At 36.5% G+C, this 18,608-nt stretch overlaps 1 protein-coding gene and 1 long non-coding RNA gene across 4 annotated transcripts; both read left to right on the top strand.

Annotated features, from left to right (window-relative positions):
* Window positions 1–1,685: 1,685 nt before the first annotated feature.
* LOC122075694 (uncharacterized protein At4g15545-like) lies at window positions 1,686–7,041 on the top strand. Of its 3 annotated transcripts, none has more exons than XM_042640830.1 (10): window positions 1,686–2,186; window positions 2,380–2,448; window positions 4,547–4,600; window positions 4,739–4,802; window positions 4,910–4,984; window positions 5,166–5,333; window positions 6,129–6,174; window positions 6,271–6,349; window positions 6,477–6,615; window positions 6,736–7,041. In XM_042640830.1, exons 1-9 carry the CDS (start codon window positions 1,893–1,895, stop codon window positions 6,573–6,575), a joined length of 948 nt encoding a protein of 315 aa, XP_042496764.1. In that variant the 5' UTR covers window positions 1,686–1,892; the 3' UTR covers window positions 6,576–6,615; window positions 6,736–7,041. The 3 variants fall into 3 exon arrangements, with proteins under 3 accessions (XP_042496764.1, XP_042496763.1, XP_042496762.1); XM_042640829.1 differs by having other exon boundaries at window positions 1,690–2,186; window positions 5,076–5,333; window positions 6,752–7,041; XM_042640828.1 differs by having other exon boundaries at window positions 1,690–2,186; window positions 5,076–5,333.
* A 2,744-nt stretch (window positions 7,042–9,785) lies between these two features.
* On the top strand, window positions 9,786–11,682 carry LOC122076155. The gene is made up of 3 exons (XR_006139451.1): window positions 9,786–9,880; window positions 11,348–11,482; window positions 11,607–11,682. It is a non-coding gene; the product is annotated as an uncharacterized LOC122076155 (long non-coding RNA).
* Window positions 11,683–18,608: the final 6,926 nt, after the last annotated feature.

The following is an 18,608-nucleotide window of genomic DNA, read 5'->3' as shown; positions in this document are numbered from 1 at the left end:
GATTTCAGCAATAACAATGACCGAGGTGGACATTTTTTATTGTCACAAAAATATATAAATGTAGGTTCTGCAGTAGCGCTAAAATTTGACCACCACTAAACCAATATTTTTCATGGTGGTAAAAAATTACCATTGCCCGTCACATATCGCTTCTGCTTCTATAGCCATAACAAAAAAATCCTGTACATACTTTGCAAAATACACCGATAAAACCACACATGTTGCTTCAGATAACCAACCCTCTATTTCCAACCTTACATTATTCTAGGCACCATAAGAGAAAATAGTAATATAATCAGCAGGCTGGGAGACCAGCAAATTGCTATTCCCAGAATTGTTTGACTAGGATTATCTGTTCAAGCTAATTTATTGATTTAAGTATGGTTGAATAATCGAAGGTTTTTAATGCCATAAACCCGGCCGAGATAATGCCTAATTGATCCTGGACTATTATTATAATAGAGAATCATCCATGTCCGTAACAGCTTTGATTGGTTCACCACATCGTGTTCAACCCATATTAGGAACCCGGTTCTGGGTATGGAAGGCTCAAAAGTGAATTGGAACCGGATTTTAATCAACATGAGCCAAACCCTGAATCAAAGGGATTGAACCAGAAAACCCCATCAGCCCACTGTGTATTCGCCAGGAATTGGTTTTTAAATATTCAAGACAGATTGACGCGGGGAGAGAGAGAGAGAGAGAGGCCAATTTATAATTTTTCTCAATACAGAGTGGGGAATCACTATCCGACACTGCACCAATGCATGAGTCAATGATAGTACACGCAAGAATATCAACAGGGGTAGGGCGATTATTTTTCCTTCACTTATGCCTGGGCGTAGATAATACGTTGCCTAATGGGGATCTTTTTCCCAATAATAAATAAAGATAATAAAAAATGAACTCACACGACACAATGCGATTCGAGATTTTGTGAGATAGCTGACCCTAAATCATATCTTTTCTCTTGGGTGATTCATCAATAATGATAAATCACTCCTTTATGTTGATGTGGAAAAATTAGACAAAATTTGAGTCCTAATCAAATTGTCAAATAACAATAAATGGGAGAATTAGTATTCTCCTTAGTGATGGAAAGGTGGGGTGGGTGGATTTGACCAATACTAGACCCAACTCATTTTCAACATAGTTCAACCTATGACGTAACCCCACATGATGAAACTTAAATGAGATCGATTGTTTTTCATTTGGCCTAATCATTCTCCAACCATTTAAGACGTGCACGGTGTTTAGTTAATCGGGCCTCGTAGGTTAGGTATATTATTGATCCATAATCGGGGATCAAATTAATTGATCTATTTTCGAGCTTGCTGGTGCAGGCCAACTTTTGACATCCCTAAATTCTACCATTTTCAGAATTCTTTAAACCCTTAAAAAAAATAGATATTAATATTAGGGCCCATACTTGTGTAGTATAATTACCCATAAGGCCAGTCCAAGACCAAAGCTTAATTCACTTGGGTCTTGGGCTCCAGCCACTAGACTCAAGTGAGCCATAGGACCATAGCCCACAATCAGAACCATTTAGTTTTGCCTGTTGGGCCCCCACACACCTTCACTTTCCTACTTGGAGGGAAAGTCGTTCAAAATTTTCACACGTGACCTAAAAATAATAGAGAGAGAGAGAGAGAGAGAGAGAGAGAGAGAGAGAGAGTTTATTTCGACTTTTTTACTTGTTTTGTCTGAACTGTGAAGTCGTCAGATTCGATCACCCTCTGTTGCGGCTCTTCTCTATTTTTTGATTCTTCTCTTAATCTTTCGCTTATCTGGTTTTAAAGTTTCTTCCTAAAGTCAATCGTGCTTCTGGGATTTGTTGAGTTCCTTTTTTCCCTATTTTCTTTCCTTTCTAAGCGAAGAAGGGGGAGAAGATGACCCAGACGAGCAGTGATAGCGGTAGCGGAAGCAGCACAGATTTCCTTATACCTGACGAGATCTTATCTGTGATTCCAACGGATCCATATGATCAACTCGATTTGGCTAGGAAGATTACGTCCATGGCGATTGCGTCTCGGGTGTCGAATCTGGAGACGGAATCTGGTAGGTTGAGGCAGAAGATTCTGGAGAAGGATCGGTTGATTGTCGAGCTTGAAGAGAAGGTTTTAAGGCTGGAGGAGGCATTTCGGGAGACTGATGAGCGCTTGAGGATTGTCTTGGATGGGAATGTAAGGGTTTTGTTTTCTTGAAATTTGGTCATTGGTTTTAACGAAGTGAGAACTTGAATCCATAATTTCTCCATATTTAAATTTTTAATTTTTAATTTTTAATTTTTAATTTTTTGGGTGTGATATGGTCATTGTTTGTTGCGAAGTGAGAAATTGAATTGATAAAGATTGATTGTTTGTTATCTGTTTACAGGTTAAGCTAGCGAAGGAGCGAGATTCTCTAGCTATGACCGCGAGGAAAATGAACCGGGATTTGTCCAAGGTTGGATTTTTTTTTTTAGGGTTTTTTGGAAGCAGTGATCTTCATATAGCGATAGGTTTTTTAATTCTTCCTTATCAATTGCTCATTTAATTCTTCCTTTTCCCTATATATATATATATATATATATATATACAACAAAATGGGGTTTAACTCTATTTAAGGTCATGTTAGTTGTGAAGCATAGGTTATTCTTATCTTTTCTAACTACTTCTATCCAAGTCAATATAGCTCATATATCCACTTCATCTATAATATTATGCTTGTAAGTACTTGTATTTGAACTTTCAGAAGCTTGTCAAGGTGCTTGTACTGCATACTTGGGCTTTGTGGTATTCCCTACGCTCTAACAAAGCTGGAATACTACTTGTAACACCCACAGTGGGGTAATATGGATAATTTGATTTGAGTATTTTTACAATCTTTTATGTAAAACATGTACCATAATTCGTGGTGTTGACTGTTGAGCTTCTTCCATGTTTCTCAATTCTATGGTATAGCTGCCACAACTGTTTAAAGTCTTCAGACCGATTTATTCTGAGTGCAGGTCATATAAAATATATAAGCATTAATAAAGTACCATATATGTCACCCTATCGTGGAATGCTAAGGGTGAAATTCTAAGAAATAATAATCGGGCGTATTGATTATCTGCTTTTCAATTCCTGAACAAGCTATAGTTGCTACATTAATGGAAACTCACACCTCCTTGCTAATGATTCAGATTAAGTTTACATTCGGTTCTGTATTTGTTTATTCAATTGGAGTTTCCTTGGTGGGAAAAAAAATCCAGGAAAGAAGTGTAACAATCTCTGATCATGAATATGGTAACCTCTATGAGACTTGCTAATTTATAGCCACTTTTAACTTATAAGTACATGTACCATGCAACATGGGCTCAGTGATACTACTATTGTATAGTTAGTGCCTTGTGGATCATGAAAACATTGATGGTTACGATGAGAATGGTTTGAAAGGTAGCTGATTAAGGAGGAACATTAGTATTTAACTTATGAGAATGCCACTTACTAAGCATAAATTGCTAAGAGTTTTATTTATTTATTTCTATTTTTAATCCTAAGTTGGAGATTCAACATCAATGTAAGTAGAAGAAAAACATTAGTGGTTGACTAGCAAGCAAGTTATGATTAGAGGGAGAATGATGTAGTAGCCTTAATGCTGAATCACATCAACTAAGAACCAACTCTACAGAAGGAGCACTATATTGACAATACCAGCAGGTTACAGCAAGAATACCAGCAGCAGAAATTGACAGTCAACCTTAAAGCAAGTAACTATCAGGATATATGACCTATTAAACCCTCGACAAAGTCAACATTAACAGATTTAGTAACTCAACACCTGATGGGGTTGATGTTCCAATAGAAGATAGATCTAGTGGGGATGAGTAACACTTTCAAAATCTCAGCCCAAACTAATGGTTGGATGCTGCGAAAATTACACCAGTTCAGAATTAGAAAGTAAACACCACAAAATAGTACCTCACCGTAACCATCAAACTAGCCATCAGAACAGCCCAGTACTGGGATGGATGTTAGAGCATTGAAAGGTGGGCTGCATTGGACAAAAGCATCTGAAGTTCCTTGGATCTGAAGTTGCCAATAAGAGATCTCCAAACACAGATCCCACAGGGTGTTGTGTTGCAACTCCAACTCTGAACTTTGTGGATCAGTAGGCTAAGCACAAACAGAAAATTCGTGCAAGCTATGCAGGCACACAGACCTTTCTAGGTTCTGGCCTAATTGGCTGGTGTTTTGATGTGTTGGATTCATTTTCCTTGGATTTCCTGGTTGAACTCCTAGAGTTTCGTGAACTGATTTGATTGAACTGCTGCTTTTTTATTCTTTCTTTCTTTTAATAAGGCAACATGATAAAATGTTATTAGTTTAGACATTAAGCATATTTTTTTAAACAGGGGTTAGTTATTTAATTATTAATGTATTTTAATCTTTAATGTCATTTCTTTCTTTAGATTGCTAATTCCTGATCATTTCTAGCAAATGCAATTTAAAAGCAAAGACATTAATTTTGGTTCTCATTTTTCTTAAGAACACAGACTAAATCCTTGTTGTTCTGGCAGTTGGAGACGTTCAAGCGGCAACTGATCCGATCACTCAGTGAGGACAGTTCATCTGTAATATTACTGAATTAGTTTGTCACTTCTAAATTCTGATCTGCTTGTGTTTGTGCACATGTGTGGGTGCATGTGGGGTTGCATGCATTTTTGATTACTAGATCAAAAGTTGAGTTCTCTTTTGTTTTATTTTTGCAGCAAGCTGAAGCTGTTGATATAGGAACCTGTGACCAGTCAGTTGCTAATACTTATTCCTTGAAGGGTATGTTTACATGATGAAGCTCTTATTTAGTGCAATTTTTAAGAAAAAAATGTCATTATATCTGTGGGTCTGCATACATAGATTACTTGATGCATCTTCTGCCTCAGATGATGGAAGAACAATTGGGTACTTGGCACCACATGTTAGTGGTTCTACAGAAATGGGGAAACTGAATGAAGATGGTATGCTGATGAACTTAAAGTTAGTTGAATAATGTTTTTGTTGCGAACTTGCTTATTTATGATGTCTCTCGAGCTGACTACTGGTTTACAGCCATCAGATATGCTGGGAATAAATACTCTTTGAGTCCATACATCACCCCACGCCTTACTCCTACTGGAACACCAATAATGATCTCCTCAGGTTGCTCTCCGGGAGGATACTCGGCTACTGGATCTCCAAATATGACATCTGGTACCACATCACCCACAAAATCCCACCTGGAAAGACGATCTACATTTTCATCATGGTACCCATCAAGCCAGCAGTCCTCCGCAGCAAGCTCTCCTCCAAATGGATGCCCATTGCCAGGTTTCTTACAACTTCTTTATTTCTTATAATGCTTGTGACCACATACTGTTGCTGTCATCATTGCATTTCAAAAGCTACTATAGGTACAAGTACAATTGCAACTTTCTGCATTGTAGGATAGGGAAAATGCAACATTTAATTGTCGTGAAAAATGCTGATGCAAAGCTCTTTGGTTCCTTTGGTATGGATGCTTATTAATGTTTCCAGTCCTAAATGTTCATTTGCCCACTGGAGGGGTCATAGCCAAACTCTGTGGTCATGATGCTTGTAATGATCTGGACTTCTGATCATTTGATTTCGTTTGAATGGTTTACAAAATATCTGTGGTATTTCAAGAAGCATCAGCTGGCCCCATATAATTGAGTCATCTATGTGGTCTGTTTTGAGGACAGAGCCCACCCAGAATTTTATATATATATATATATATATATAAACCATTGCACGAAGCTCCCGCTAGTGCAAGGTCTGGGAGGGGCAAATGTATGCAGCCTTACCCCCTGCTTTGCAGGAGAGGCTGTTTCCAAGTTTTGAACATGTCACCAACATGTTGCAATAGTGCAACTTTAACCGTTGCGCCACAAGATCACCCATGTAGCCCACCCAAAATGTGTCTCATTAATTGGATGCTCTCTGTTAATATGGTCAATAACCAACGGCATGCATGCTAGTGTTGCTAATGTATTATGCCATGCTATTCTACCTTTACTGTGTGTTACCTGTGTGCACTCACATTTGTTTGGACTTTTCTATATCTTTATTAATTACTTATTTTTTATTCGGTTTGTAACACTTCAGCACGAACTACTCGAATTGATGGCAAGGAGTTCTTCCGGCAAGCCAGGTCAGTTTCATATATTCGGTTCTCTGATTAGTAACATCAAAAGGAAATGATAGTTGCATATCTTAAGATTGTTTTTGGGTATTTGAATCCATTCAGGAGTCGCCTTTCATATGAACAATTCAGAGCATTTCTAGCCAACATTAAGGAGCTTAATGCTCATAAACAATCACGAGAGGTATTCAGACTTTTGACTCACCCATTAGCAAGTCCCTTTTTCTTCACCTGAATTTTTTTTTTTCTCAGTTGCATTAACCACTTTTGGACATTGACTGGACAAAGGAATGTTTACTTTTACCATCCAGGAAACCTTAAAGAAAGCAGAAGAGATATTTGGAACAGATAACAAAGATCTTTACTTGTCTTTCCAAGGGTTGCTTAACCGCAGCACACATCAGAACTAATGTACATTTCTCAGACATTGTTGATAGATCATGATACCAGGTATTCTTATCCTTTTCCCTTATGTTTCGTATTTGAAATTTTTAATCCTATGAAATACAGTTTGTGAAAGTTGGATGTTGAATTGATATCAATGTTTTGAAATCCTGTGGGAATGTTAAGAGTTGAGATGTAATAGGTGGGTTTCAAATAGAAGTGGCGATCCTTGACAGTTGACCCGACACCTGCAGCTAAGTCAGATCGTATATTAAACTGGTTGGGATCAGCAAGGGCTCCAGATCTGGTGGACTAGCGTACTTCATTGGCTATAGCCGAAACCAGCCTAGCTTGCTAGCTTGCCCCTGGTCACTATCCTAAACCTCAATAACCTACCCAAACCTTAAAGCTTCTTGGTAGTCCTATTCAGATATTTGTATTATGGTCCAACATTGTTTATTTTATAGAAATTGAGGTAAAATTACAGTTGAAGCTTTTTTCTTTTTCTCCCCCCCCCCCCCCCCCCCTCCCTCCTACCAGTTGCACATTGCAGTAGTGCCTGTTACCTTGATGATTGCCTTAACCCTTATTTTACCTAAGTGCTCATAGTTGTAGTCTAATCATGTGGATTCTTGAAACCATTGGATTCTGTGGATGTTTCATGTAAATGGGAACTGTTTGATATTGTAAGGTTGCGTACGTTATGACCCTCCCTTTTGTTGGAGGCTGCACAAATGTAAATGTGCCAGAGGTCATTAACAAAGCTCAACACATTATGAGCTATATTGTAGATAGTGATACATAACTTATCACGTGGCCAACCAAAGGATTTTATTTTCCAATACATTCCGGGAAGTCGTCTGGCCTCTGTTAGAGTTATTAACTAAGAGTGACATCGACTTCAGGGGAGAGAGTTTGGGATGTTATCATTCGGGTCTTTTTTTTTTTTTTGGCTAAATGGTCATGTATATTAATAGGAAGAAAAGAAAATCTCACAAGTTGGAAAACCCAAATCCAGAATCAATTGACGCAGAAGCTCTAGTCACAAGTCTCACAACACTTATCTTCGGCATGGCCTTTAGCGGGGAAGACAACTAGAGAACTATGAAAGGTAAAGCACAATCTAGCACACCACGAAATCTAGTTCTACGAAGTGCATTGTCTTTGAGATCCTCTTTGACAACAGAGGGCACACCGACAAAGGGGTAGATGATTTTGCTTAGCTGCAGACTTTGCAAGAAAATCTGCTACCGGATTAGCTTCTCGTCTAATGGTAGTGGAATGTTTGTCATTCAATATTACAAAGGTAACTAAGAAGAGCAGATCACCATTGCCAAACGAACCAAGGAGCCACTCCGTTAAAAAGCATTGACATCACCACCATTGAGTCATAATCAATCCATAATTTTAAGCATTGTAGATCTCTAGCCTTCTCCAATTGCAATATCAAAGCACAAAACTTTGCTTCAAAAATCGTGGTTACCCCCAAGGAAAGATTTGAAAGAAGAGATCACCTGACAAATATTGTCACTGCCAACTCCCCAGCACTAGCTCTTCTTGGATTACCTAACAAACAACCATCAATGTTGAGCTTCATCCGACCCATGAGATTATTGATTGAATGGCTTGGGGTTTTCGCGCCGACAATAAAGTAGTAGACAATGGCAACAATGTCGAGTAGAGTGATAAAAATGAAGATGTAGCCGACGAGGCAGCATAAGCAATAACAACTAACACCACCACAGTGGTGAGGTTTATGGAGTCTGTAATTTTCATAGGAGGATTACAAGTAGCAGAGAGAAAATTTTAGATTCTTGCGTGAGTACGGGGAGAGAGAAAATAGCTGACATGTCAGATATTTTTGGTTAAATCATATTATTTAGGTTGGATATCCGTATAGTAGTATAATTCATCAATGACATAGGTCTAAACAATCTAATCCAACGATCAATCAACGTGAGTATACTTGAATCCTAGGTAACCAACCTGTTAGTTGTAGAAACGCAACCCTAAAACGATGCAGAAGATAATGAAAAAACAAAAACAAACAATGCACACAGATTTACGAGATCCGGCAAGATTGTTTACGTCCTCAGTGAGATGAGATTCTGTTTCACTATCAATGGAAAATAGAGTTATAACGTTTGTCCTCACACCTCTCAGTATTATTTGCATTACAGAGAGAAAACCCTCGCTACAAATATATATAATGAAATATCTTAATCCAGAAAATACACAACTGCCCTCAAATAAAAAATTCCAGTGGGGGCTGCATCCCCCTACACCTCTGCATCAATACTCCATGGATTAAACTGTGACAAAATACAAGACATCGTACACCAACATTAGTGTGCTCAACTTTTTCCCTATAGTATATCCAATCTTTTTTAGAAAAAGTGTGGATAAACTTTTCTTTTTTTTTGGGAAAAATGTGGTAAACTTGGTATATTGATAAGTGTTCACCTTGCAAGCAGGGGTATAAATGGATCAGACATAGTTGGATATGAATATTTCTTGATTGGACATGTGTTTTGACCATCTGTTTACATCTCTAACTTGTGTATTCTAGACCTTCCCTCCCAAAAATGAATACAATTTGCTCTCAGTCCATCTTTCTAAGTTGCCTTGATTCTTTTCCTCATTCTCTAGAACATGAGGAAAATATGCAATTGAATCGGATAATTAATTTTCAAGTAATTCAAATTTGAATCTAAATACCCTTTGATCAGATATGGATACCCCTAAACGGATATAGATGATTACCAAATTTGAATTTTTGATTATCCGTTTATATCCCTACCTGAAAGCATGAAACTGAAGGTTCAAGTTTAAAGAGTCATCCCTTCATTCAAACAATATTGGTTGGTAGGGTTGTTTCCTCTCCACCCTAGAGAGTCGGACTACGTTATAATCATTTATTAATAGAAAAATTAATATAATTAATAAACATAGAGTTTTTTTTTTTTTTTTTCATCCAGGTCCTTTCCAATACAGAAAATGACTAATGACAAAGAATATCATAAATGCGATTAAACTCGCAAATCTTTAAATGGAAAGATAATAGATACACCACTAAATGAAGAACTTAACTTAAAACCATTAAATTATATGGCTTGGCCTCACAAGCAAACATGATAAGAACTCAAAAGAGGTAAATTTCCACGTGTAATGTGGTTGTTTTTTTTTTTTGGTAGAAGTGTAATGTGGTCGTTTGGAAGTAACAAAAAGACCAATCTCAAGGAATTAGCTCCCTAATATAAATATTTAGGCCAGGCTTCACATTTTTTGATAAGAAAACGAAGAATAGGAAGCAACCAGTGAAGCTTTTGAGGTAACCTTAGACTTTTAATCTCTTGATATTTCTCTTTATTTTTTTATTGAGCTTTAGTTGTTGGTGAGTGTTTTCATAAGCTTAGGCCGGGTTAGGCTGATTGAAGATCTTGATACTTTGTTCTTTTCTCTTAATTTGTGTTCATGATATTTTCATTTTTGTAAAAAAAAAAAAAAACTGGGAAAAATTTTCTATTATTACTTCTTTGAAACTTTATGTTTCCAGACTGTCATATATAGTCTCAATGTTGTTTTTGGTGATTTTTTTTTTTCCAGCATGAAATTAAGAAAGATTTACTCCTATCATGGATCAAGGTATTGGTATCATATCATATCATCGATCGTGTTATGATACTGATCGGTGGTATCGATAGATATATAGCCCTTTTTCTTTCTTTTTTTAATTATTGGATCTTGGACCAATACAGCGCAATACATATGTATTGTATAGTGAAAGATTAATACGGTCTCCAATACCAATACTTGTGACCTTGTTCTGTATGCTTTGAGTGCTTAGAAGAATTTGATGTCTAAAATAAGGGTTTTTTTTTTTTTTTTTTGAGTTAAAGAAAATAAGGACTTCTATATATCTTGACTAAAAGTACTTTTTAGAGCATATGGCCCATTTACCAATAGAATCCTTAATCTTCCTTAGTTTCTTTATGCATCTGACATGTTAGGGCCCGTTTGATAATGTTTCAAGAAACGCGTTTCTGTATCCAAAAATAGCAGAAACGAAAAAAAAAAAACTTTTGATAAGACTGTTTCGTTTCACTTGTTTTCAGAAATAGAAATTGAAATTTCTACCGATTTATGGTTCAAGAAACGACCCAGGCGAAACAAGTAGAACTTGTTTCGCCATTTCTGGAAACGACTTGTGGCCATTCTTTCGCTGGTTACTATCGACTTAAAAAAAACATGATTTATCAAACACTTTCAATTCCGTTTATGTTTCTAAAAACTGAAATTTATGTTTCTGTCGTTTTTTAAAACATAAACGACAAAAACGTTATCAAACAGTTCCTTAGCGTCCAAACTTAATCAAGCCCCTCTTTTGGTCTCTCTCTTTTTACCATTTCACATGCCATGTAGAGATATAAGTGGAGAGGTTTTCCAAGACGTCAGAGTATAATTTCTTACCAATAAACCTTGTGGAAAATAATTTATAAACAAAGGATATTTATCGTGTAGAGAGAGCATGAAATCTATGGCACAAAATGTGAGGGGGTGTGGAAAAGAATTTGTACGCTGGTGTTATTATAATACTCATCCCATATTATTATATAGGGAAGAGGCTCTCTGAACCTAAGGCGTATACTATGCCTCCACATATGAGACCCATTACAAAAAATTTCACCTAATTTTAATTTATAAAGTTAATGTTTTATTTTCCAGAAAAACTCCATATATTCGTTGCATCTTTGATGAGAATTTGATTTAAGTTTATACATTTATGGAGGGGTTTCAGATGTTTAGCCTTCAGCAACCCACTTTGACATATGTAGGAGGCAATGATATGAGCCTCAATGCAGCTGAAAACGAGAAGCAACGTCGTAAGATGCGCAATAAGGGATCCATTGCTCAATCAAGGGCAAGAAAAGATGTATAAGTCTCTATTTGTTACAATCTTCTTTAATCTCTATAACTAATCCACTCCATTTTATGATTTGACCCGACCTTTTTTCCTTTTTATGTCATACCAATCTAAATTTTATTCTTGTTTATAGGCTTATGCAGCTCAATTACTTCTTGATGTTGGAAGACTCAAAAAGGAAAATAAAGTGATGAAGAGTGCTTTCAAGGTAATTATACTTTAGACCCCAATGACTTCATTATTATCTTCAAAACAATAACAATAATAATAATAGTTGAGAAAAAATTCTCCATCCTTTATTCTTCTTTCTGCCTAATGTTTAAGACTTTCCAATGCTTCCTTCACTGTCAATGCTCGTAATCTTGGTTTAGGATTAGAATTGGTCTCGATTGATATCAATCTAATATCTATCAAAATTGGATTGGATTGGATTGAATGAATTTACCTCTGGTTTTCTTTAAAAAAAAAAAAAAAAAAAAAAAAAAAAAATTCATTATCTTAACAAGATTGATTGAGTGAGTTAACTTAAGATTCGAGGTGTCGAAAAAAAAAAAAAAAAAATTTAGAACTGTCACATTACCATATTCTCTGCATCCCAATCCAAACCCTTTTTTCCTTTCTCCTGTAGATCCCACTCATAATATTTTTTTTTTTTTTTTTAAATCCTATTTCATATGTCAAAGGACCTATAAATTCTTCTTCTTTTTTTTTTAATTTAATTTGTTTCTAATAAAATAACCACTAACTCCATATTTTTTGTATGCCTTGTTCTTTCTCTTGTAGGACCTTCTGGCCAAGACCAAGAAGAGAATTAAGAAGATCTATCGTGCAGGACTGCTGGGGGCCCACTCCGCACCCTTGTAAGCTTTTTGGATGATATTATATATATATATGAAAATAAAGCTATGTTTTTGGGCATGGATGCAATTATATATGAACTACCTTTCTCTGCGTCTTTCTCCTGTTTTTTGATAACATCTGTGTCTATGTATATTAACCAGTAGCAACACCCTCAACCCATACAAGGATTCAAGGTTGTGGCAGCCATATCCTTATTTTGCTGACATGATCCATCAGCCCAGAGAACCAGTTTGGATTGGCTGATGCAGACCTTCTCTAAAGGCTTAAATTTTTATTAAAAATAAATAAATTATGGCAGCACCCCTTTTGTAAGAAAAAGTTTCATTTATAATGATGTCTTTTTATGCACAACCTTGTTGACCTTACACTAATACGAGTTACACTAATACGAGGACCATGTGACCAGTTAGCAATGTCTTGTCCATGGAAAAGTAACGACCTCAATCTGTAACAAGATTTAAAATTTTGAAATTGAGTTGGTAATCGATGTTCATCTCAAATCCAAATCATAACATCTGAATCGAAACAGACCCCATAGAATCAACCAGTCCAATGCTATGCACTTTGAAAACACAGAGGTTTAAATGACAAAAGAAAAACACATTGTCCACCAACATAAGATAGAAATCTCACAAAAGCCCCAAAACTGGCCGAACACCCCCAACCAATCAACACCACCCAACTCATCTATTCACTCTACTTCTCTTGTCTTCACACTCTCCTATCTCCACAAAATCTGAAACCCACTCCTCGTTGACTCACAAGATCTGGATCCTCTCCATGGAGCTTAGGGAGCAAGAAACCATCCCATGGTTAGGAGGATCTAAGCACATGTCCTTAGGGGGTGTTTGGTTCGGTAAATCTTTGGGATGATATTCTTTAGAATGATAATTCTTAATTTTTGGAGCTGTACTAGATTGACCCTCATAAGTGAGCACCCTACTTCCCATGAATGACCCTATTACAAAGGATGTGTTCCAAATCTAAGTTTACCTCAACACTTAAACTAAGATTTGAGCAACCTTTTTACCACCTAATATAAAAGGAGAAAGCGGAAAGAAGTTCTCTACGGAAGCCAATATCTCAACCCGAGAGAAACATGTACTAGCCTCAAGGTAGGGGTGTCAATTCCTAAACCGAACCGGTAAAATCGGCCGGACCAAACCGATGACAACACGGACCGGATCGAACCAAACCAAAGCCTTATTGGTTCGGTTCGGTTTGGAGTATTGCAACCCCAAAACCAAACCGAACCACACCAGAAACCGGATGAACCCGAAACCAAACCGAAGCAGGCTCAAAACCCAGACCGAAACTGAAACCAAACCGGTAAGAAACCGAAACACTCCAAAATTCATTAAAAAAATCAAAATTTGCATAGTTTTGTATACATTTGTATGGAAATTTGAATCCAAACTGGACCAAAAACCAAAACCAACCTGGTTACAAATCAATTTAAGAAACCGAAGACAAACCGAAACCAAAACCAAACCGAAACTGGAATTTCCTTATTGGTTCGATTTCGATTTCAGCTTTCCCACACCAAAACCGACTCAACCCGGACCGAAACCGAGCCGGACCGATCGATTGACACCCCTACCTCAAGGCAACCAAACGATTTTTCAAAAAGAAACATAATTCAGAAGAATGTCTATCAAAAGATTGACATTCATATCCGATATATATACCATTTGATTTACCGAACCAAACACCCCTTAGGTCACCCCACTCATTGGATGACTCCCTGTTCCCTAGGCTCTATGGAGAGAAATCCCTCTATCTATACCAAAACTCCTAAGTAAAAAATAAATGTCACTTACCGTGTCCACCAGCTTCACATAGATTAGATATGGCCAACTTAGCAAAGATTTCAACCTTTCAAGTGATTCTAGCTAATTCTAAGGTTTAAAGATAAAAATGAACATATCTAACTATGATTTTGTGTATGTAGCTCAGGAAAATCTGGCAAACGGTAGCATTACCGTTGCTCAGGAAAGAAGGACAAACGGTGGCATAACCGCCGCCCAAGATGTACATATCTAACTATATATGCTTTTGCCTCTGTTTGATTTCAATCAAGAAAAAAAAAAAAAAAGAGTTAACAATGAACAAACTCTTCTAAAAAATTTAATGCGAAAACAAATATAAATTTAACCACACTTAAAAGAACTTTAAGAACTAGATAAGGTGGAAAGTATAAAACCCAAGAGGGAGGCTCAAAGATTTATAGTGATTTCCGCAAACTTTCCAACATCCACTCCTAAGTGTATAGTAAATTTCATTGGCTGATAACCAACCAACAGTCTTTGTAGTTTTTCAATGGTTAACTAGCAGCCTTCAATAATCACATTAGCAATCTCACAAAATAAATAAATAAATTGATGATTCTAAATTTAGAGAGTTATAGATAATACCTCTAAGGTGTATACAAGTTTAAGAAAAGACTATTTTTCTAAAACCCTTAAAGCTCAAAATGTAAGGGTATTGAATTCTTGATTTGTTTCACACAAAGGTCCCACAAAGTTGTTTTAGTATTTTTTTCTGTAATTTCCATTCATTGTGTGGAGTGATAAAGTAAGCTGACTATATGAATACCCTATACAAGGTAAGTGACTATACAAGATAATGATGATTATACAAGGTAGGTGTCGATGATGCCCTCCACTTCATGATGATCACCATTCCATTCTCTTTTAACATTCATGGTACTAAACAGTAAACACCTCTCACGTGAATGATCCTAAGGAGTAAGAGGAGTCGAACTCAGAACTACAAGCTTCATAGGTGAAGGTCCCTTGCCAACTTGGTTACCAATTAGGGTTTCTTCCCCTTAAGCCTTTGTTATTTAACAAATTACAAAAAGTGAGAAATCTAGTCGGTCTAGCTAGAGAGACTTACATGTTTGGCCAATAACACTTTGCACGTGATATGTCAATAGACACCAAGGTCCTGTGCTCTCACACACTAAGTTTCAGTCCAAGACTTGAATTACAAAGAGGTGGTATATCAGTCTCCCCACAACTGATCTATTACACAAGTTAGGTGTGTCTGCGTGTTATTCTTGGGTCTAAACCATAAAACCGAACAAGTTCAAGAGGTTTCTCGTTAGGAAAAAAGAAAAGGATATATTTTAATTTAGTTCTGAAATTTAATCCATGACTAATTCAGACTAGCCCTATCTATCCAATGGTGAGAAATAGGAAAATGACCTATCCTAAGACTCATTAATAAGATGAATTACTTGAAATAACATAAGTTTAGCAAGTTATGAAAATAGGTTAAAAGTATGGAGCTGAAAGGGTACAGTAGCCCATTAATGGAACAATAGTCCATAGCTCACACTCAAGCCCAGCTCATTCTCCAAAACTCTAGATGTGGGATTGAAATATGAGATCCTTCACTCTGTAATTAAAGACTTATCATTTAGAGTAAGAGATTGTTGTCTGGTTGCATGACCCTTGCATCAATATGGTGGTCGATCAATGAAATTGTACAATATGAATGAAATTTTTTTTTTATAGTGGATGAAGCAATAATTTCACGTACCAGTATCTGGGTGCATGGGCCACGCGACTAGATAGCTTTGTTTCTTTCCTAGATTTAACACTGTTAAGGAAAATACTTATCATTGACGATATGTTAAGAAATATGAATCTGCTTTCTTGGTTTAGAAGACTGGCTTTTGACCAACTTGCATCTAAAAGGATAGTACCTGTTGGACAAAGGCTGGACAAAGCTTATGAAAAGAGATGAACCCCAAGGGAACCACTGTGATAACAAGAATAGTTCTAGATGAGAAGAAAGCAAGAACGTAATCTGTAGTGAATTTATGCTCTATTAACTTTTTAGACCAGAGATTCACTTCCAGGCAACATGCATCCACATGAGCCAAAGTGAAAATGAAACCCACTTGAGGAATCTTGTCAGGCTATAGAGAGAGAGAGAATGCTACCAGTAATGGAATGCTCATTCATATTGTTAATTAGATAAATGGGGTATCATCTTGATTGGAGATAATTCTTCCAAGGCCAAACTTAATTGATATAGAACTATACCTCAACAACTTTGAACATCTTCAAATTTAGTTTCAACATACCTTGCTCTACATGTGACGAATAACTTAGGAAACACAATAAATGGAGTCGGATTCTAGTACCATATTAGAGAGGCTAACCCAAAACCTTAAGGCATTAGATCGAAATAGCTTGTGAAGTATATGAGGCACTAAGGATCGAACTTAATCGATGTAGGAATATACATTATTTAATTCCCAACATATAAGTAACAAATAATCAATTGATATTAGAATGCAAATTAACACGTTATTAAATGATGAGATAGAAAACATGTAGTTGTTGATGGCAATGCCAAAGTTGGGGATCAAAATCATTTCTATTTATGGGTTGTTTGTTTATCATCTGGGTTTACGTCAACACTAATCCTGTCCATCCCTTTATATTAATTCCTTTTTTTATGATATTTAGAAGAGAGAGAGAGAGAGAGAGAGAGAGAGAGAGAGAATGTATTAAAGTGGAATAGTAAATTTGATATGGATTGAGTTATGGAAAAGTGCTATAGGTAGTAATTAACTGCCCTTTCAATTGCAATCCGAACCCAAATCGAAACATCATTGATTCTAAACAACCCAAAACCTACTTGGAAAATTCCAAACATGCCCTATTCTCCATTGCAATCCTTAATGGGTGATCTATAAGTGAAGGAGTGTTGAAAAGGCATAAAGTTCATTTGACTGGATAACTAAGAATGAAAAAAGAAAAACCCAATTACACAACTCATAAAGTTACCTTTTGTCTATAGGTAGCTGAACACCTACGGTCTTTTATTTTTCTTCCTGTGGTTAGAGCTGAAACCAAGCACCTGATGCTAAGGGGTTGGAACCAAATCTAACAGACCAGTGATTTTGGTTTTGCCTTTTGAAGCAAATGGGTAGACAAGAAAGAAAAAAATTGGTGCGCCAAGAATCAAAACTTCCCTTCTCCCTATTACATGAATCCCTAATTAATCCTATTTGGCCTGCAATAAATTTTAAAATTAAGTTCAGTTAGAATGTGCTTTGTTTTAAACCTTAGTGATAATACTTAATGAATCAAACTCACAGAACCAGTTTAACCAACCTACCTTGTATAGTAATGACTCAAAAAAAAAAAAAAAAAACCCCAAAATATAGTATGCTTCATGAGAGGAAGAAGTTTCCATCCTACCTCGTAATGACCAGAAACTGTTGTTGGTAATCCCCTGACGCTCAAGCTGGTATTTGTGCAACAACAATGATAAGTATATTGCTTAGAGACGATTTCCCTATTTGGAAGGTTGAGGTCTGTTAAGAGATTGCATTCGATGGATTTCCATCTTTAGGAGTGGAGATCACAATTTGAGAGTTTGCATGGACTTCCTTATTTAAGCAGATTGAATCTAAGTATGAATCTATCCAAGAGGGAAGGCAGGATCTGAAATTTTTTTTTTTTTTTTTTTACCAGTGGGTTTCTATGGTTTCCTTCTTAGTTAACTTTCAATAGGCTTATCATACCACATGTCGATTGCTCATTGATTGGTTATTTTTATGTATATCAAAAAGTATACTTTCGAAGCAAGGGTAGATAAAATGCTAGAACTTGAAAAATTGCCTGGTTTTTCCTGTTTTGTCTGCCATGTGTTGTTTTTAGAAGTAGGAAAGATGAAATTTCCATCCTATCCCCGGATATGCTTGCACAACTCTCTTGATGGACATCCAAGGTCCACCGGCTGGTCCAAATGTTTAGTATGCTTAGAAGGTCGCCAGTCAATATTATGGGTCGGGTCGACATTCAACATGCCCAAATCCCTACTCTCATTGACTCTTTTGGAAACTAATTATTGGATCTGCATCAACCTAGAAAATACTAATGGTTGAACCATTTCAACGGAGCCAATTAAATCCAGGTTCAAGTCCTGATCAGCTAGAGGCCAAACCGGGTCACAGCTAGTTCTTAATTAATTTGATTAAGAACTTTGATCAAATGATTAAATGAAACTCCTTCTGATGAGACACTTGTCATTTCATCTTGGGGCTTCAAAATACCAGTCATTTTAATCTTAGGCCCTCAAAGCCGCCGCAAATGTTGAAGGAATACTGATTGTGGTGATACTCTTGGCCCAAATCTAGCAACCCATGTGTTATAGATTCTTAAAATATGTATGGGTCTCATCATCTTTGATTTGTTCACTTTAGGTCTGTTTCTTTTTTCTTTTCTTTTTTTTTGCGGTGGTGGGGTTG

The sequence above is a fragment of the Macadamia integrifolia genome, chromosome 4, assembly GCF_013358625.1.
Source record: "Macadamia integrifolia cultivar HAES 741 chromosome 4, SCU_Mint_v3, whole genome shotgun sequence".
Lineage (NCBI taxonomy): Eukaryota > Viridiplantae > Streptophyta > Magnoliopsida > Proteales > Proteaceae > Macadamia > Macadamia integrifolia.
Note: the sequence above shows the minus strand (reverse complement) of the source record. Positions and strands in the feature narration are given on the sequence as shown.

Excerpts from the sequence above, each read along its gene's own strand:
- LOC122075694 (XM_042640829.1), top strand. The coding sequence starts at position 1,893 with ATGACCCAGACGAGCAGTGATAGCGGTAGCGGAAGCAGCACAGATTTC. Across the intron at positions 4,803-4,909 it reads TAATACTTATTCCTTGAAGG|ATGATGGAAGAACAATTGGG; the intron begins GTATGTTTACAT and ends CTTCTGCCTCAG. Across the intron at positions 6,175-6,270 it reads GAGTTCTTCCGGCAAGCCAG|GAGTCGCCTTTCATATGAAC; the intron begins GTCAGTTTCATA and ends GAATCCATTCAG.